At 38.1% G+C, this 16,469-nt stretch overlaps 1 protein-coding gene across 1 annotated transcript in view; it reads left to right on the top strand.

Annotated features, from left to right (window-relative positions):
* TG (thyroglobulin) overlaps positions 1–16,469 on the top strand; it is a gene marked incomplete at its 5' end in the record, with an annotated part of 161,899 nt that overhangs the window by 59,217 nt on the left and 86,213 nt on the right. Inside the window, 5 exons of the mRNA XM_080339625.1 lie at positions 535–646; positions 1,203–1,282; positions 3,086–3,229; positions 6,000–6,065; positions 16,068–16,202. Coding sequence (XP_080195751.1) covers positions 535–646; positions 1,203–1,282; positions 3,086–3,229; positions 6,000–6,065; positions 16,068–16,202 — 537 coding nt within the window. The remainder of the gene's footprint in view (positions 1–534; positions 647–1,202; positions 1,283–3,085; positions 3,230–5,999; positions 6,066–16,067; positions 16,203–16,469) is intronic.

Raw genomic sequence — 16,469 nt, 5'->3', positions numbered from 1 at the left:
TTTTAACCTCTGCTCTTTGAATGCTTGGGAAGTTCAATGATTTTCTCATAGGGCTCCTGTGAGGAAGCTGGATAAACAAGCCTGTTATCACTGTACAGGAACTTACAATTTTGCTGTGAAAAATGTAAAGGTCCACTGAACTAAACTATTAAATTATGTCTTTTGGGGAGCCTAAAATGCAGCACAGATTGAATAATGCATGAGCATACTGGAGTCTTCCAATCTGGAGTTATCCCCTGGTTTTTGAACCTTGCAGGAGGAGTAATGTCAATACAGGTCTCAGAAGTCCTGGGATGCAAATCTTTCCTTGGTGATGTAATTTGCTCAGCTTTTAGACCCTCCACTTATTGGATTTTTGTCCATCTTCAGGCTTAACCATCAAAGGTTTACTGCAATAATGTAAAATTACCTTTTATTAGACCAGTATAGCATAGAAACATGAACTTTACCTTGATCACATGATTATTTGACCAGTATATGTAAATTACAAAGTTAAACTGATTTTTCCAATTTTGTTTCTGTTTTTCCTTCTAGTCACTCTAAAAAGTTCTGTGAAGAGCTTCTACACACGTATACCATTCCAGAAAGTAACAGCAATCTCAGTGAGGAATAAGACTGACATGAGCAGAAAAACTGTTTCAGATGGGTAGGATATGACAGTTCTTTTGTTTTTACTGGAAGTTTAATCAAGCCTGGAATACCAGGGCCCTGTTAAGCAGATGAAGGGGATCAGATGTACTGATCCAAGAACAACGTTATTTAAGAATATTTAACAAAATAAAAATAGCATATGAGTTAAAGGAAATTTATAATTCATTAATAAAAAAAAATTGTATGCAATTAGTAACTATATATATGTGAATTGTTACTTATACTAGTATTAAATTGCTGTTTGGCCAGTTAAGTCGCTTGGCAATAATACACCAAATTAATTTAGGCTGATATTTTTAGGGCAGATATCAATATTTAAATTATTAAGTGTAGTCTGGTAGAAGTATACTGGTCAAATGTAATTTCATCTACAAACAGAAAATGTATGGAAGTGTCTATGCAGTATGAAGTACTATGAAGCAGTCTTACCATGAAAGACAACTCGACAAGTTCTCAGTGTCTCTCCCCTTTGCAATATCCTCTCTTCCCTTCTCCATGTCAGAGACAGATTATTAATGATGCTGAGATTAATGATGTTTTTCCTTTCCCAGCTTCTTTGAGTGTGAGCGTTGGTGTGATGCTGACCCTTGTTGCACAGGATTCAGCTTTTTTAATGACTCCCAGATATCAGGTATATTTCCCTATTTTTATTTTAAAAATAATTTCAGCCTCCCTTGATTATTCCAAACTTTACCGTTCTTTTACTGTGAAGGGCACTTTAAAAGCCCTTTCACATCTTATGCAACTCTCTTTAGCACCTTTTTGAGTAACCCAAACCATGTCTGACATGCTCCGCATCTCAGATATTATTAAGAAAACTTCATGAGGGTGATTTCTAAAGTGACTGCAGTTCCAACAGAATGAACTTAAAACTGATAAAAGTCCAGGAAACAGTCACTTCTCATTTATCAACTCCTCTTCCAAAATATTGGTTGACCTCTTTCTGTGATTTTTTTTTAATGTTGTTTCATTCTTTAAAGCTTAGGGGACTCAATTTCAGTAATATTTATGTTTCTAAGTGCACTTTAAGCACATAATGTCCACGGATACTTCGGGGAAGCTTAGACTTTCGACTTTCTTGGATGTCCGAACTTCTCTGCTTCCAAATTTTAGTCTTCTACTTGAGAAAGGTCAATTGGGGATAGAGGTTGCATATCTTCTCCTCCCTAGTATTTTAGCTACTTAAGACATCTCAAGTAGGATTTCTGTTAGTCCAAGGAAATAGGATCTTTAAAAGTCTGCATGACTTGAAAGCTATTAGAAAGTCAAACGAATGTATTTTATTCACCTGAGATGGCTACGTTAAGTGGTGTTGCTCCCTCTATAGTCAGCAGAGAGACGTACAGACACAATTATGGGATCACTGAATTGGTTGACTGAATCCTGTTCTGGAGGTCTTTTCTTTCTCTCCACTGGCTGTAAAGTGGTCTGTTTGAAAGAAAGTCTATAGCAGCTGTTCAAAAATGGAGTGATATCCAGGTCAAGGTAAATTAAATAGGTTTTAATACTTTATTCCAAATTCAGATTTACGCCACTAAAATGGCTAACCCTGTTTTCGAAAGTGTCCTGTGCTAATCAGCTTTCCCTGAGGTCATTGGGACATGCTGGTTTTACAGCTCATTTGGGAATCTGGAACACTTCAGAAATGTATAATTTTAATTCCCTTTTTTGTTTGGCAGAGAAAATTTTCATTCAGGTCAAAAATGCATAGCTTGGAAAGGTAACCCAATGTAATTTAGATTGGAATTACTGCACAAATCAAAAATAGTTGATGGTTTTCATACCTCTGTATGATCATGTGAAATTTGAATTTTGAACTGAATATGACCTTACATTTCTTTAAATAGTTCTAACATAAAATAAGGATTTTAAAGCACTGAACGAGCAAAACTGACACCTCTAGTTTATCTGATTAATATTTTTGTGTGGAATTTCAGACATCCAGTCCTGGCATTCATATAGTCAAAGAACTTTCAGTAGTGATTTCAACATGATCTAAGATGATGCCAGCTGTGTTTCAAACCCTCAATATTTTTCAGGCACAGAAATATTTACACCAGGTCTTTGAAAGGCAGACTTTTTGTCTTGATGTAAGCAAGGAACATGTTTCAACATACATGCAGATTATTAATTTCTAGGATTACACTGACCATAAAGGACTGCTTGCACCAAGAAGAGGTCGTGTTCTTTGCACAGTAGAAATACTCTTAGTGACCTTAATGGTTTACAACATTGGTTACCCACCTTCCCTCACTTTGAATTAATTGTGATTTTTCAACAACAGTAGAACTTGGCCTATTTTCGGTATTTTCCTATTTTGGTTTCTAAGTCAGTGGAATTCTTTTTAACACTCAGTGGAATCATGCTGTATTCACTTTTCTCAAAATACTATCTAGAAAAATGAAAATTCTATAGCGATGTATTTCCCTGGCAGGTGGAAAGATTGTGTGCCTGACTCTGAACAGCCTCGGAATCCAGACGTGTGCTGAGGAAACAAGAAGTGCTTGGCAAGTTTCAAATTGTAGTTCACCAGATGCTGAAGTCAGAATACACCCATTCGGCTGGTATCAAAAGCCTGGTAAGTGTGCACATGACATTTCTGTTTTCTGCACATTAAAGCTTATTATTTGTCTTCAATGTGTAGAAGCTCCAACTTTCAGATGGAGGACCAATTTAGAAGGATCACAAATATGCGAAGTAGACAAGTATATGCAGGGGAAAAGTGAAATTTAATCTCAGTTTAATAGAAAAGGAAAAGAAATACCTCAAAGATGTATAATTTAATTTCTTAGATTATACAGGAGACTTGTGTCCTATGCAGGAATACAAATATATTTTGTCCCACTGCTCAGTCCTGGTCAGGACATCTTTCTTTGTTTCTCACTGCTTGGTTTATGGTTTAATTGTGTGTGCATATGCATAACTTCAAAAAATGTGGTTTTGCTATGGAATGTAAAATTCACTTTTGGCTGTTTTGGTAAAGAAAAGGCCAAGACCAAGTTCCAAGGTAGTGCTGTTTTCTTCAAGCAGTAAGAAGCCTTCACAGATTTAAACAGATGAGAAGCTATGATAAGTTAGGTTATTTCCTCAAAAGGAATCAAAACCACTCCTAGTCATAGTGAATTTTTTTTTCCATAGCAAAACAAAGTCAGTATTACTTTGTTTAAATATTTCTATGAGTTTGTCATTTTTCACACTCCTTTTGGGTGGGTCTAGTTCTACTTTGCTGAGCTTTGATTTAACATTACTGAAACAATAAGGAAAGCAAATGCCTGTTGGACTCTATATCCCTTTATGGGAGGATGGCTTGTTATTGAGTCTACGTAGTCAGAACCTTGTTGAACTCCACTGAGAGCAGTGATGTCCCATGGGGCAGATCTGGTGATGTTGACAGTATCAAGGAAAAAAATAAAATGAGTACTTTTTCCTGCTTTTAAACTCACTTAGTTCTTGCAGGGTAAAGAAGGGCTGACATCCAAGTGGAGAGGCAAGGCATGAAGTGTGAATATATACTGTCCAGGGCATGTGATATAAAGATAATCCTGTTAAAGTTGTGTAGAACTAAATCAGATATCCTGGCAATACACTGCATTTTAGAGTGTCGGTAAAATTAAAGAAAACTTCTATTCACACTGTATCTGAAATATGAACTCAATCTTGAACTTTTCAAGTCCTGAGCTGGCACTTCACCCACTAGACCGTGCATTTTCACCTCTAGTGGGGCAACCCTTGTTGAGGAGTGGAGACAGCATGGAGCTGGGAGACAGTATGGAAGGTATAGGGAGCGATGAGCTGAGGGTCTCACACTGAGAGGAAGGGAACAACTGCCCTGATAAAGTAGGCAGCAGCAGGAGCCCTGTGAGCAGGGGGAGCTGAGAGTCAGCCAGGGGTGAGAATGAAGAATGGTAGAAAGATGAAGTGAAGAGGAGACAGTGGAAGTGTAGAAACACTTCTGCTTTTTGGAATTATTTTTCCTTTTGTTGGCAAAGAATCAACTAAAAATAAAGGATCTTGCTCACTTCACAGACAGAGAGATGATGAACAGCCTGCTATATATGCAAAGCGAGGAGTGTTAGGAGAGATGGTGACATTTCCTTATGTAGTGAAGAAGCTTCAGATGTGTTTCCACTATAACACACAGCAAGGCACAGGTGTTTATGCAAATAGAGATATTTGCAGACAGAAATTTGTATCAGTTTTTCTGGTGTGATGGTGGCCTGGGAACCAGGAAGAGGAACAAGAAACCTCTGAGGCTGAAGGGAAAATGAGTGAAATCTGAAGGAGGAATTTACTGAAGGCAGTGGGATGATAGCATGAAACGGGGTCTCTGGTTTTAGACCACAGTCTTGTCGGAGGAAAGTAGTTGTGCCTCCGCTTTCCATAATAAGTTGACATGTAAGCTGTTTGCCCACATGGCTCCTCCGCTCATTATCAGTTTGACTTTGTATTTATAGTCATGGTTGCAGTTCAGGCAATGACAAACATTGTGCTGTGTTAGAGAGAGTTCTGAATAGCTCTAGTTCTTCACTCCTGCCATAGAATCATAGAATATCCTGAGCTGGGAGGCACCCACAACGATGACCGAGTCCAACTTCTGTTGCTGCGTACAACAAGCCCACAGTTCACACCATGTGTCTGTCAGTGTGAATGGTATCATAAAACTCCTGACTTTTTAGAAATATCTATTACTTATATGCTTGGCCAGTACAAAGTGGAAGATGCAAATAGAGAATCTCATCTATCTTCAGCTTCTCTATGTATAGTAATTTACTATATCTTAATAGAGAATTTAAAACTGATTTGATTAGCCAAAGTGTTTTACAAAATGTGAATGAGCAGAGGAAGCTTCTTGTTTGTTATTTAAAATTACAAAATGTTTAAGGGAGTATTAATAAATGAGAAGCTTCGTGTATGGAAAATATGAATGATTAATTGAATTTTAATTTGTAAAGGTTACTTTTAGAAACTGACTTGTTCCTAATTCCTGTTTTGGTAAATTCCAATTTGCTAATGAAGAAGCAGGGAAAATCTCACGTTTTTTTGTGATGCACAAAACCAAATACAGAAAAGGGCATGGAAAAAAACGCGGAACTACTGAAATGAGTTGTTCATAAATAACCATATTTTGAAAAGTGTAGGAATGTTTATAAATATGGAAACTCACAGAATTCTGGTTTCATGTGTGAGCTCAAAAGGGTTAGATAACAAAGCAACCTCACAACCTTACTCTTGTTTGTGGTGAGAAGATGCAACTTTCAGATCCGAGAAGTAATGCTAGAAATACTGAGGTGTTGATTGCATTTTAAACCTTCATTTTTTCTTCTTTCTTTTATTTTTCCTACTTTTAGCTGACTTGAGGAACACCATGCCTAACCTGTGTCCAACTGTTAGTTTACCTCTTGGGCCAGAAAGTGGTAAGTGTGTTCATGTATTCAACTGAAAAAATAATAGAAAAGGAAACATCCTCTATTTTGTATGTATTACTAAAAGATCACACTATAATGAAATGGTTGTGTTCCTCATGAGTTACTCATTTAGGTATTCACTCATTGTTATTAATCATATATCATTTAAATGGAAGGATTGTTGTTATCTACAATGCTGGCGTAATATCTCTCAATCTCACTGCCACAAGAGGTCACTGAGGCAAAATATTTGGCAATTTATCATTTAGAAGTGTGGATGCCACATCACTTTCAATGGATATAACTTCATATTTTAGTGCAGTGACCAATGAAGAAAAGCTCTGGCAAGGTTAGCTCCCCCCTAAGCTGTTTAATGTGTTATTGTCCACTGTTGTGGTGTTTTTAGTGCCTTTCTTGTGGCATCTGGTTCTTGCCAGGATGGCAAGGGATGTCAGATTAGACAAAGCACCAGCAGTTTCTGTCAGTAATGCTGGATTCAAGGAATGACAATGAGTTTTAAAATTGATACAAAGAGCTGTAATAGAGATGCAAAGTCAAATTTAGTAAATCTGTTTTTCCCCCCAAAACAAGATGATGAAAGGGGCAATTCCTCCAGAAATTAATGCACGTTTATACTGCTTTATAACTGGTAGTACATTGGAATGATAAACTGTACTGCCTTTACTCCTTGTTTTTGGCTTCCTGCAAGGATGGGAATATTATCTTGAAGATTATTCTGAACCAGATTGCAAGAAATGTAATATCTGAGGTGTGTGTTGGGTCCCACTTTTGAAGACATGCTGTAACGTGCTATGACACAATCTCTTTTCTATTGTGAAGAAAATTTCTTTCAGTTTTGCTGTAATGAACCTTATGGTATTCACATGGTTTATCTTAAAAGTGGGTGGATCCTCTTAATAAATGAAACTTAACTGTTGTCTTTCAGGCCTTTGTGTCTGTTGCCCCCTAAAAATATATGCAAATTGCCAACAGCTACAGGCTTCCTTGATGTGTCCTTTCCAGAAATACACAGTTTATCTGCTAAATGCTGTGTCTAACGGAAAGGAAGCAGGTTGACAGGTCATTACATAATTCAATTTAACTCTCAAGTTAGACTGAAATTGGCAAGTTTCATCCATCTCTACCTTTGATTTCCTGTTTAATCTGAACAAGTTTTTTAATACACGCCTGTCCTTAAAGTTTTTGCAACTGGCCTTGCAAGAGATGGTTAATATTTGCAAAGAATTTTCAATATTGAGTTCTGAATTTACTATTAATTATTTTATCATTATGACCACCTGTCATGATCATGCTCAGACTATTTGTATTTACTAGTAGGATTTGTGCTTTTTAAATTATTGACTTAATGTAATAGAGGGACAGCTCCTGTCTTTATAGGTGAACGTAAATAATTTTTGTGTTAAATACTTTGAGAAGCTACTGTGGGAATGTGTAGGTTGGGCAATTCAACTCCTTTGCAAACTGTTTTCCCATGAGATATAGAAAAATGCTTTACTAAATCACAGAATCACAGAATCAACTGGGTTGGAGAAGACCTCAGAGATCATCAAGTCCAACCCTTGGTCCAGCTCCAGTCCATTGACTAGATCATGGCACTAAGTGTCATATCCAATCTCAGTTTAAAAACCTCCAGGGATGGTGAGTCCAGCACCTCCCTGGGCAGCCATTCCAATGCCTGACCACTCTCTCCGTAAAGAATTTCTTTCTAATATCCAGCCTAAATTTTCCCTGGCAGAGTTTAAGGCCATGCCCCCTTGTCCTATTGCTGACTGCCTGGGAGAAGAGACCAATCCCCACCTGGCTAGAACTTCCCTTCAGGTAGTTCTAGAGAGTGATGAGCTCACCTTTAAGCCTCCTCTTCTCCAGACTAAACAACCCCAGCTCCCTCAGCCTCCCCCCATAGGTCTTGTGTTTGAGTCTTGTTGCTCTTCTCTGGATCTGCTCCAGCACTTCAATGTCTTTCCTGAACTGAGGGGCCCAGAATTGAACACAAGACTCCAGGTGTGGCCTCACCAATGCAGAGTACAGGGGAAGGATCACTTGCCTCGTCCTGCTGACCATGATATTTTTGATACAGGACAGGACACCACTGGCCTTCTTGGCCACCTGGGCACACTGTTGACTCATGTTGAGCTTCCTGTCAATTAGTACCCCCAGGTCCCTTTCTGCCTGACTACTAAAGCTCTCTTCCTTCCAGTGTGAAGCTTAGTAGTGACTTTGTCATTTTCCTTTTCTGTTTTTCTTTCTTTAATCTGGGAAAACAGTGACCTAAGCAACACTTGAGGAAATTAGGCTTTTCTGTCTGGCACTTGCTTTCTACACTAAAGATTGCCCAGAATTTAGGCACAACAACTGAGGTGCTTGTGGTACTCTTAGTAAAAATCTTGATCTATCAGACCCATTTCCAGTTCATCTTTCCAAATGCAGAGCAACTGGGGATGTCTCTGATTTGCAAAGGTCTGGTTGACCACCCAAGTGAGCAGAACTTTCCATAAAGAGGCAGGATTCTGGATTAGAATGGTTGTCCTGAGGACAGCAGTCAGGAGAATTTGCCGAATTACAAAGATCACAACTAGTCTGGAAGTCAAATCAGAACTACTGTCCTGTATTTTTTGGGTCTCTGACACCAGTGTGGCAACACATTCAAAATGCAACTGGGCACCACCTGTCCTTCTTATATTCTGCCTCATTTTGATACTACAAGTACTAGGCTGGTTATTTAGGTCAGATTGCTATCTGTGTCGTGTTGTCAGAAGCTTTGGAAAAATTTAAAAAACATTGTTTCCAAGCTCTTTATGATTATCTATATATTAGTATATGCTATAGAAGATTAGTGTTTTTAGAGTCGGGCATCATAGAAAAGCTTGCAGTGACTGAATTTACTCCTGTGTGGTAATCAGATGGTAAATGTGAGAAAATGTCACCATTTAAAGGGCACTGTCATATGTGTATGTACATTCGTGTGTGTGCATGTAAGAATGTATGTATAAAAACATGTATATAAAACTTTCCATCAAAAGATCAGAAAGAGACTTAAGTTTGAATACTTTGTCAGAAAGCTCTGTGAAATAGTGAAGTTAATGCTATGTCTAATCTAGAGTCTGAGTTTACTGAAGCACAATTAAGGCCTATTTTTCAAGTTAATGCATTAGACTGCCTCATTTTCTCATATTTGAGAAACAATACTTGAAAAATAGATAGCCTGAACACACTGGGCAAGTCTGACTTGTTACATTTGGAGCATTTTTTCCCCTGAAGAAGTCAACATGCTGTGATGACACTGCATATGGAACCATCTGTAGGGAGTTTTAGGTACGATTTGTGACCTTCAATGATGGGAGGACAGCTGTTATTTTAAGACTGCCTGTGCTGAAAATGTTAACATGTCATGCTGAATTCTCAGTTTACTTATGTCAGTATTTAAATAACAACTCTGCAGAGTTCTATGAGTAGGGAGGAATGTTATGTAAAAGAAAAAATTGTCAGGTCTAATAATTAGTTTTGAGATGGAACTTTCTGCAGCCAGCTGTAAGATACAGGCAGATAAGAAAAGTTGTTTATGAGAAATTATGTATTGCTATTTTATGTTTGTATAATGCTGTTATTCAAATGGTTTATGCACAGGGATTTGAGCTATGGAAGTTTTTATGTTTTTCCAATTGAGACTAAAAGAAGCAAAATAATCTATGAGACACGTTACCTGGCTTTTTTGGAAGGAATACTTGTGCTGAAAGCAAACTAGAGAGCCTGAAGATATCCCTGTGCATGTAGAAGGGAGGAGTGACACTAATGAATAACTCCTGCTTTTGAACTTCTTTTATGAGATTTCTAACTTGTATACAGTCATTAGCCAAACTTTAATGAGCATTTATGTCTTCAGGTTCCTTGGTTTTAAATAGGATAGGGCTATCTATCTTAGATTTGGCAACTGCTAATAGGCAATGGCCCTTAAATGTTGATCTCTGCATGGAACTAGAGATTGTATATGGATCATATGGGCTCCATTCTCATTCCATTCAAATCAAGTAATTCATTGAGAAACCACCAAGGCATATGGATGTAATGATCTGTTAAGCACTTCCTATTTCTGGCTCCCGTGATCCCCTAATGATTTATAGTCCTTCCCTCGATGCAGGGCTGAGAAGTGGCTTATGGGATTTTCCAGCTTGGAAATAAATTCCCCATTGGGTTATCTCAGCACACGGGGTATTTCCATTCTCAACAGAGATGCTGATGGTCGTACAGGTGCTGATGTAGCTGTCTTCAGTGATTAATAGTACCATTTGTCTTCCTCTTTTCCCCACAATGCTGAGTACCTGTCAGAGAGATCTTTGGTGTGAAACAAAGACCGCCTTTTTTTATCCATCCTTGGGAACTGATTTAGCATGCCTCCATACAGCATATTGGACCTCTGGTGTAGAATTACTCTATCTTTGGTCTTAAGTTTTATTTTTATTCTGTTTATAAACATGATGATTTTAGCCTTTTGAAAACAGCTTATTTTAAACCTGGATAAATATCTGTTATGTTTTTACTATCCTTTTACTATACTGTTTACTATAATTGGCACTACTGAAAGAGGCAGAAAGCTTTCATTTAACATAAGCATAGCAAGATTGCTTACTGCTAAAGGCCATAAATAACACATTTGTTAGCTTGGAATATGTTTGTCTGAGGTGTGATTATAGTTATTATGCAGCAATTGTAAGAAAATGACTAATTTTGAATTATTCAAATCTCAGTAGATGGACAAAAATGAGAAGCAACTCTATTTTAAAAAGAGTATATTTTCTACAGGTCCACTCTAAGTTGTTGATTTGCTGGTTTTGGAGATTGTTGGTATGCAGAAAGGTTAGCAGTCTTCATTGGAAAATTATCTCTGAATGTTAGAAATACAAAGCGCTGAGTTCAATCTGGAAGTGTGTTTTTGGCTTGAGCCAGCACTATTAAATATGGCTCACAAATTTCAGAATTAAGATCAGAATTCATGTTTCAACTGTAAATTAGGCCTACTGAACCCATAGATCTGTTTTATGTACCTCCTTAACCTCATCTGATTTATGTACATCCTCAGCATCACAAGTTTTATTCTAAATTTAACTTATCTTATTGCACTTCTTTATCTCAGTTTCATTATATCAAATGTCAAATTTTCCAGCAAACTCAGAACTGACCCCTCTTTGCTTCCACTGAAGTCAGTGACGAAACTTTCGTTGACTTTATGGAAAGGATTTTATGATGTCATTGCCCGTGAAAGTGGGAGGCTGAACTCCATGCCCCCAGGAAATCTATTCCAGTCTTGTGATCCTGTGACTTGAGTGGGAACAGAGTAAGGCCAGTGTGAGTCCTTTTGCAAATCCAGTCTTAAACCTTGCCTACCAAACAAGAACATCTGGAGGATAAAGGCTCTCTGTATGGAACATCTATAATTTTGCAATAAAAGTTAGAGGGCTGGCTGGCTTCAGAGTGTTGTAATTATCCAATCAAAGCATTTGCCAAAATGTGGTTTGGAAAGTCAGAGCTTAACCTATATATAAACCAGAAATGTCTTCCAGCCCACCAGGTGCATTATGCGTTTTCAGTAGAGCGGTGCCAGTTTGTAGCTGTGTCCATTGTGAGAGCAGTTTCTAGACAAGGCGAGTTTAGATCAGCCAGTTCTGCTGGTGTGTATGGCTGTGGGCATTGCTGGATCTGCTGCCAGGAGAAGGGAAGAAGGAAACAACTAATAGCCAAAACTTCTTTTTCGGCCAGTTGCTGGCTGGCAATGTCCACAGTGCTGCCACGGGCGGCTCTGGGTTACAGGGCTTTGCTCTGTCATTAAAATAGGCATTAGTATTTCTGTACTTATCTGCATCTGGGGTCAGCTGGGCAGAAGGTTGGAAAGGAAAAATACTGGAAGTCTCAGTATGTAAATCTGATCTGAGTTTATGAATGCTTCATTCAGGACTGAGAATGAAAAAAAAAAAACTCCATGAACTCCAAAAAATAAACCCATGTGGGTAGCAGGAGGTTGCAAGTGTCACTTCTGTGAGATTTGGGGCAAGGAACAAGCAATATAAAATGTGATTTAGGTATGAATGTGGAAGTTTGCATCATGAGTGGTCTCTCTTCTGTGCCTAGCATGGGCTGCAATATACCAATTGTGTCTTATATGTAGTTAAAATGAATGTTATTAACTTGATTCTATCCCACATAAAGGGATAAATAAAAATATTTTAATATAGAAGTAGGAAGGGCAGCTTGTGATCAAATGCACAACACATTACATGTACCTAGTAATGACCATGTGCACTCACAAGCTTTATTTCAGCACCTTCAAAAGATTTTACTATAGCAATAAGCTTGTAAACCTCGGGGAAATAAGTACAGGAGGCCAAATTCAAGTATCAGATATGCAAATCCAAGGAATTTATTTTGATTTTGTGTAATTATTTTGTATTTCTTTCCTGAGAGAGTAGAATTTACCTTAGCAAGAATGCTTCTGAATGTTTCACCTGTGGGCAAACAGGCAGATGAGGATTGTGAGACTTGCCCAAGGTCACTCAGTGGATCAGGACAGCTATGGGAAGAGAGTCAGCCTGGTGAAATACCTTCCAAAACCACCAATGCACCCAAAATTGTTGACTTACATTGGAATCCAGACAAGGCTCATTTTTGAAAGAACCACAATTGGTAATTTGAAGCCTTGTATCTGAACCTGGGGAGATTACTTGTTCCAGTAGTAGGACCTCAGTTACTAGTACAGTACATAATGCAACGTGACAACAGTGCTGTTCTGTAGAAACATATTCATAAAATAAATATTTTCTTATTAATGTTTTCAGAAAAAAAAAAATAAGAAGTAATTGAAAACACCAACTGGCAAGATATAATCTGGAGAAGTAAAACCTAGGGAACCTAGTAGTGCAGGCAGATAGTCTCTGGAGAGGATGTAGTGGTTAATTCTCCATCACTTACAGAGCTGATTTTTAAGTATCTTTATAAATAAATGCCACAAACTGTCACCCTACATGTAGAGTTTGAAATTTTCTAATATGGGTCATGCAACTGGTTATATTAGGTGTTTTTAAAATAGAGACCACATTGACAATATAAAATGTAGTACTTTCCACAGGGCTGTGTTCCTGTAAAACAATTGAATAGTCAGTACTTAAGGGTAAGGAAAATATTGTGCAGTAGGTCTGTTGCACAAGTCAAGCTGTGATTTCACAGTCATTGTTCCCTTACTAGTTCAGACTCCCCCTGAAGACAGTATTGATGCCTACTTTGCTACTCGGTGATGTCAAGTAGGCTTGTGGTCTTTAACACAGAACAGTGCAATATCAAAATATCTTTCATTTCTGCGTAGTTAGGGACTTCCAGCCTCTATCTCTTGGAAAAGTTGCCCTCAAGTATAATAGGAATAGAATGATTTTGAAGTGATTGAAAAGGACCCATGGGACCCAGTGCTGCTCTATTGCCTCGCTCACACCTGCGCTGTTTGGGAATGTGTATGGAGTGTGGTAGGGTTGGTTCATCACTTCATGAATTTGTCCAGTGTTTTCTTCCACAAGGAGAAGGGCAAAGGAGCTAGCACTAAGGTAACAGCTTTGGCAATGGTGGTAGCACATCACTTTTTCAGCTTGTCCTCTGGGAGATAACCCATCCTTGAGTCTCATGGTCGCTTGGGAAGGGTTTAACTTGCAAAAGAAAAGAGCTTGAACATCACCGTAGAGGCCTGAGTTGTGGCCGTTCCTTTATGTTGTCATTATCTATCTGGAATAAAACAATTTTTAAATTATTACAACCAGGCTGATCTGTGACCTGGTTTGGGTCTTGATTCTCATCAGCTGGACAAGTATGTCAAAACCAGTTTCCAAGCTGCAGCGAGGACATGCTGCAGCCATGACTGTATGAACCCCGGACCCTGCCTTCAGATTTGATGTTGAGTGGTATGGTCACAGCTGTGTTTCTGTGAGGGAAGGAAGGAAACTCTGGCCGTCTTTGCAAGTCACCCCTTTGTCAGAAGACTAAAAGAAATCTTTAATGAAATGAATGGTCACAATTTTTGCACCTGTGTGCAAAACTGAAACAACAGGTCAAAATCTGTTCACCAGGAATTTCAAGGCAACAGCTAACTCAGCTCCGTCCTCACCCTATAATTACATGGAAAGGGTAACACCAACCTCCTGTTTAGGACTCGGTGGCCACAGCAAGGCCCTTTTGCTTTTAAAACATATTGAACTGTTGAAAAGAACTAGAATAATTAAAGGCCCATTCTTTCCCAAGCCTTCTTTTTTGACTTCTGTGCGCAAAATTGAGACCCTGCAGATATTTTTATCTGTTTGTGTATGCAAAATGAATGTTTGTGGTATTTTTTTTTTTAAATCCACTGTGAGACAGAGAATATTTTTTTGGTGAATACTAGAGTCAGTATGTATGTGTATATATATGCTCAGACATGTATATGCATGTGTACATGTACAGAATCATAGAATGGTTTGGGTTGGAAGGAGCCTTAAAGATCATCTAGTTCCAACCCCCTGCCATTGTCAGGGACTCCTTCCAGTAGACCAGGTTGCTCAAAGCCCCATCCAGCCTGATCTTGAACACTTCTAGGTATGGGGCATCCATAGCTTCCCTGGATAACCTGTTCCAGTGCCTCACCACCCTCATGGTGAAGAATTTCATCCTTATATCTAATCTAAATCTACCCTCTTTCAGTTTACCCTCTCCAGCTTTCTTGTTGGTCCCCTGTAGGTACTGGAATGTCTCCCCAGACCCTTCACCTCTCCAGGCTGAACAACCCCAACTCCCTCAGCCTGTCCTTATAGGACAGATGCTCCAGCCCCCTGATCATCTTTGTGGCCTCCTCTGGACTCAGTCCAGAGTACATGTAAATATATATGTTTGTATTTATGTTTATACACATGTGTATATTTGCATATATACATATTTGTGTATATGTGTATATATACGTATGAAATAGAATTAAATCTTAATTATCTACTTGTTAAATGGCTTTAGAACAGTTCATAGAATCTAATGTAATTCTGTCTAGGAAGCTAAAATTATAAAAAAAATCCTTGTGACCTCAAAAAAAAGTCAGTAAACGTGTGAATGTTGCATGTGCTTTTGTGGGAGTCGGTTGATTGCTTGTAAGGGAAGTAAAGACAAAAGATAACATTTGTGAAAACTGCTGTCTCATTTTCACTTAATCTGCAAAGTGGGGACTTGTTCTCTGAATGCAGATGTATACAAGCAACATAAACATCTCCATTTTAGCCACTCACATGAGGTTCCCTATGCAGACAGCATGAGCATCTGGTTCATGATCGGTGGATTCCTGGTTGTGATTCATCTCATCCTAAAGCAGACATCAAAAGCAGAATGCAGATATTGTATAGTAAAAATGTCTGTTCCTCCTGATAGTACAAGGAATCTGGTGTGATTAACTCAGATACAGACAACTACCTTGCAGGTGACTGAGATGAAGTCTACATTAAGAAACCAGCTCCTGTTTGAGATACAAATGTGGATATTTGCTGGAGGTTATGGGATTGCTTAGTCACATGGAGTATCCTCACTTGCTTTCCAAGGAATTAGTGGCCATACCTGCTCAGGAACTTGTGTACAAACATCGTGACCTATGTTCTTTAATATAATTAGGCCTGTTCAGAAACCTTTTCTTTAAATCAGTTGGATTTAGATGCAAACCTGGATGGAGTTGCTCCTGATCTATCTATCTACTAAATTAAATCTATCTATCTTTTATAAACCTACTTGTAGATGACCTCTGAAGATTAGACTGGATCCTCTAGTCAATCAGAAAACTTTCAATATTATATTTAATTTATTCCCTGTTGATGCAAAGGAAGATGGAAGTCTTTCACTGAGGAACCCTTCAGTACTTTTACCTCTGTATTGTTTTCCTCTAAAGTTTTGTTTTGTTTTTTGTTTTGTTTTTCTGAATTATCTAGTTTTATTTTTATTATATGGTTAATTTTACAGACTATTTGGATAAATGGCAGCCCTTAAATGTGTCCTCTGTTCTCCTGGATTCATCCATCTCAAACTTTGAAGTTGTGCAAGTTAGTAGAGATATATCCAATGACTTTTCCACTGCCAGAGAATTTTGTCTATCCGGTAAGAAATGGTTATTCATCACTTTACAGAAAATATTACCTGTTGAGACACCAAGGACAGCTTCTCCCTTCCCTCTCTGCCTCCCCTTTCTTACACAGATACATTGATTTTACTTATTTTTAAAGAATACCCTAGTGTCTGTGATTTTGAGAGAAGGGACCTGAAATAATTTATTTAATGAAAGATACAATGAACATAAAGTCTCATATAATGAATAATTAAAGGGACAATGTCATTCTTTTCTAAATAACAGTTAAGTGAGACAGA

The sequence above is a fragment of the Nesoenas mayeri genome, assembly GCF_963082525.1.
Source record: "Nesoenas mayeri genome assembly, chromosome: 2".
NCBI lineage: Eukaryota > Metazoa > Chordata > Aves > Columbiformes > Columbidae > Nesoenas > Nesoenas mayeri.
This window is presented reverse-complemented; position numbering and strand designations above follow the sequence as displayed.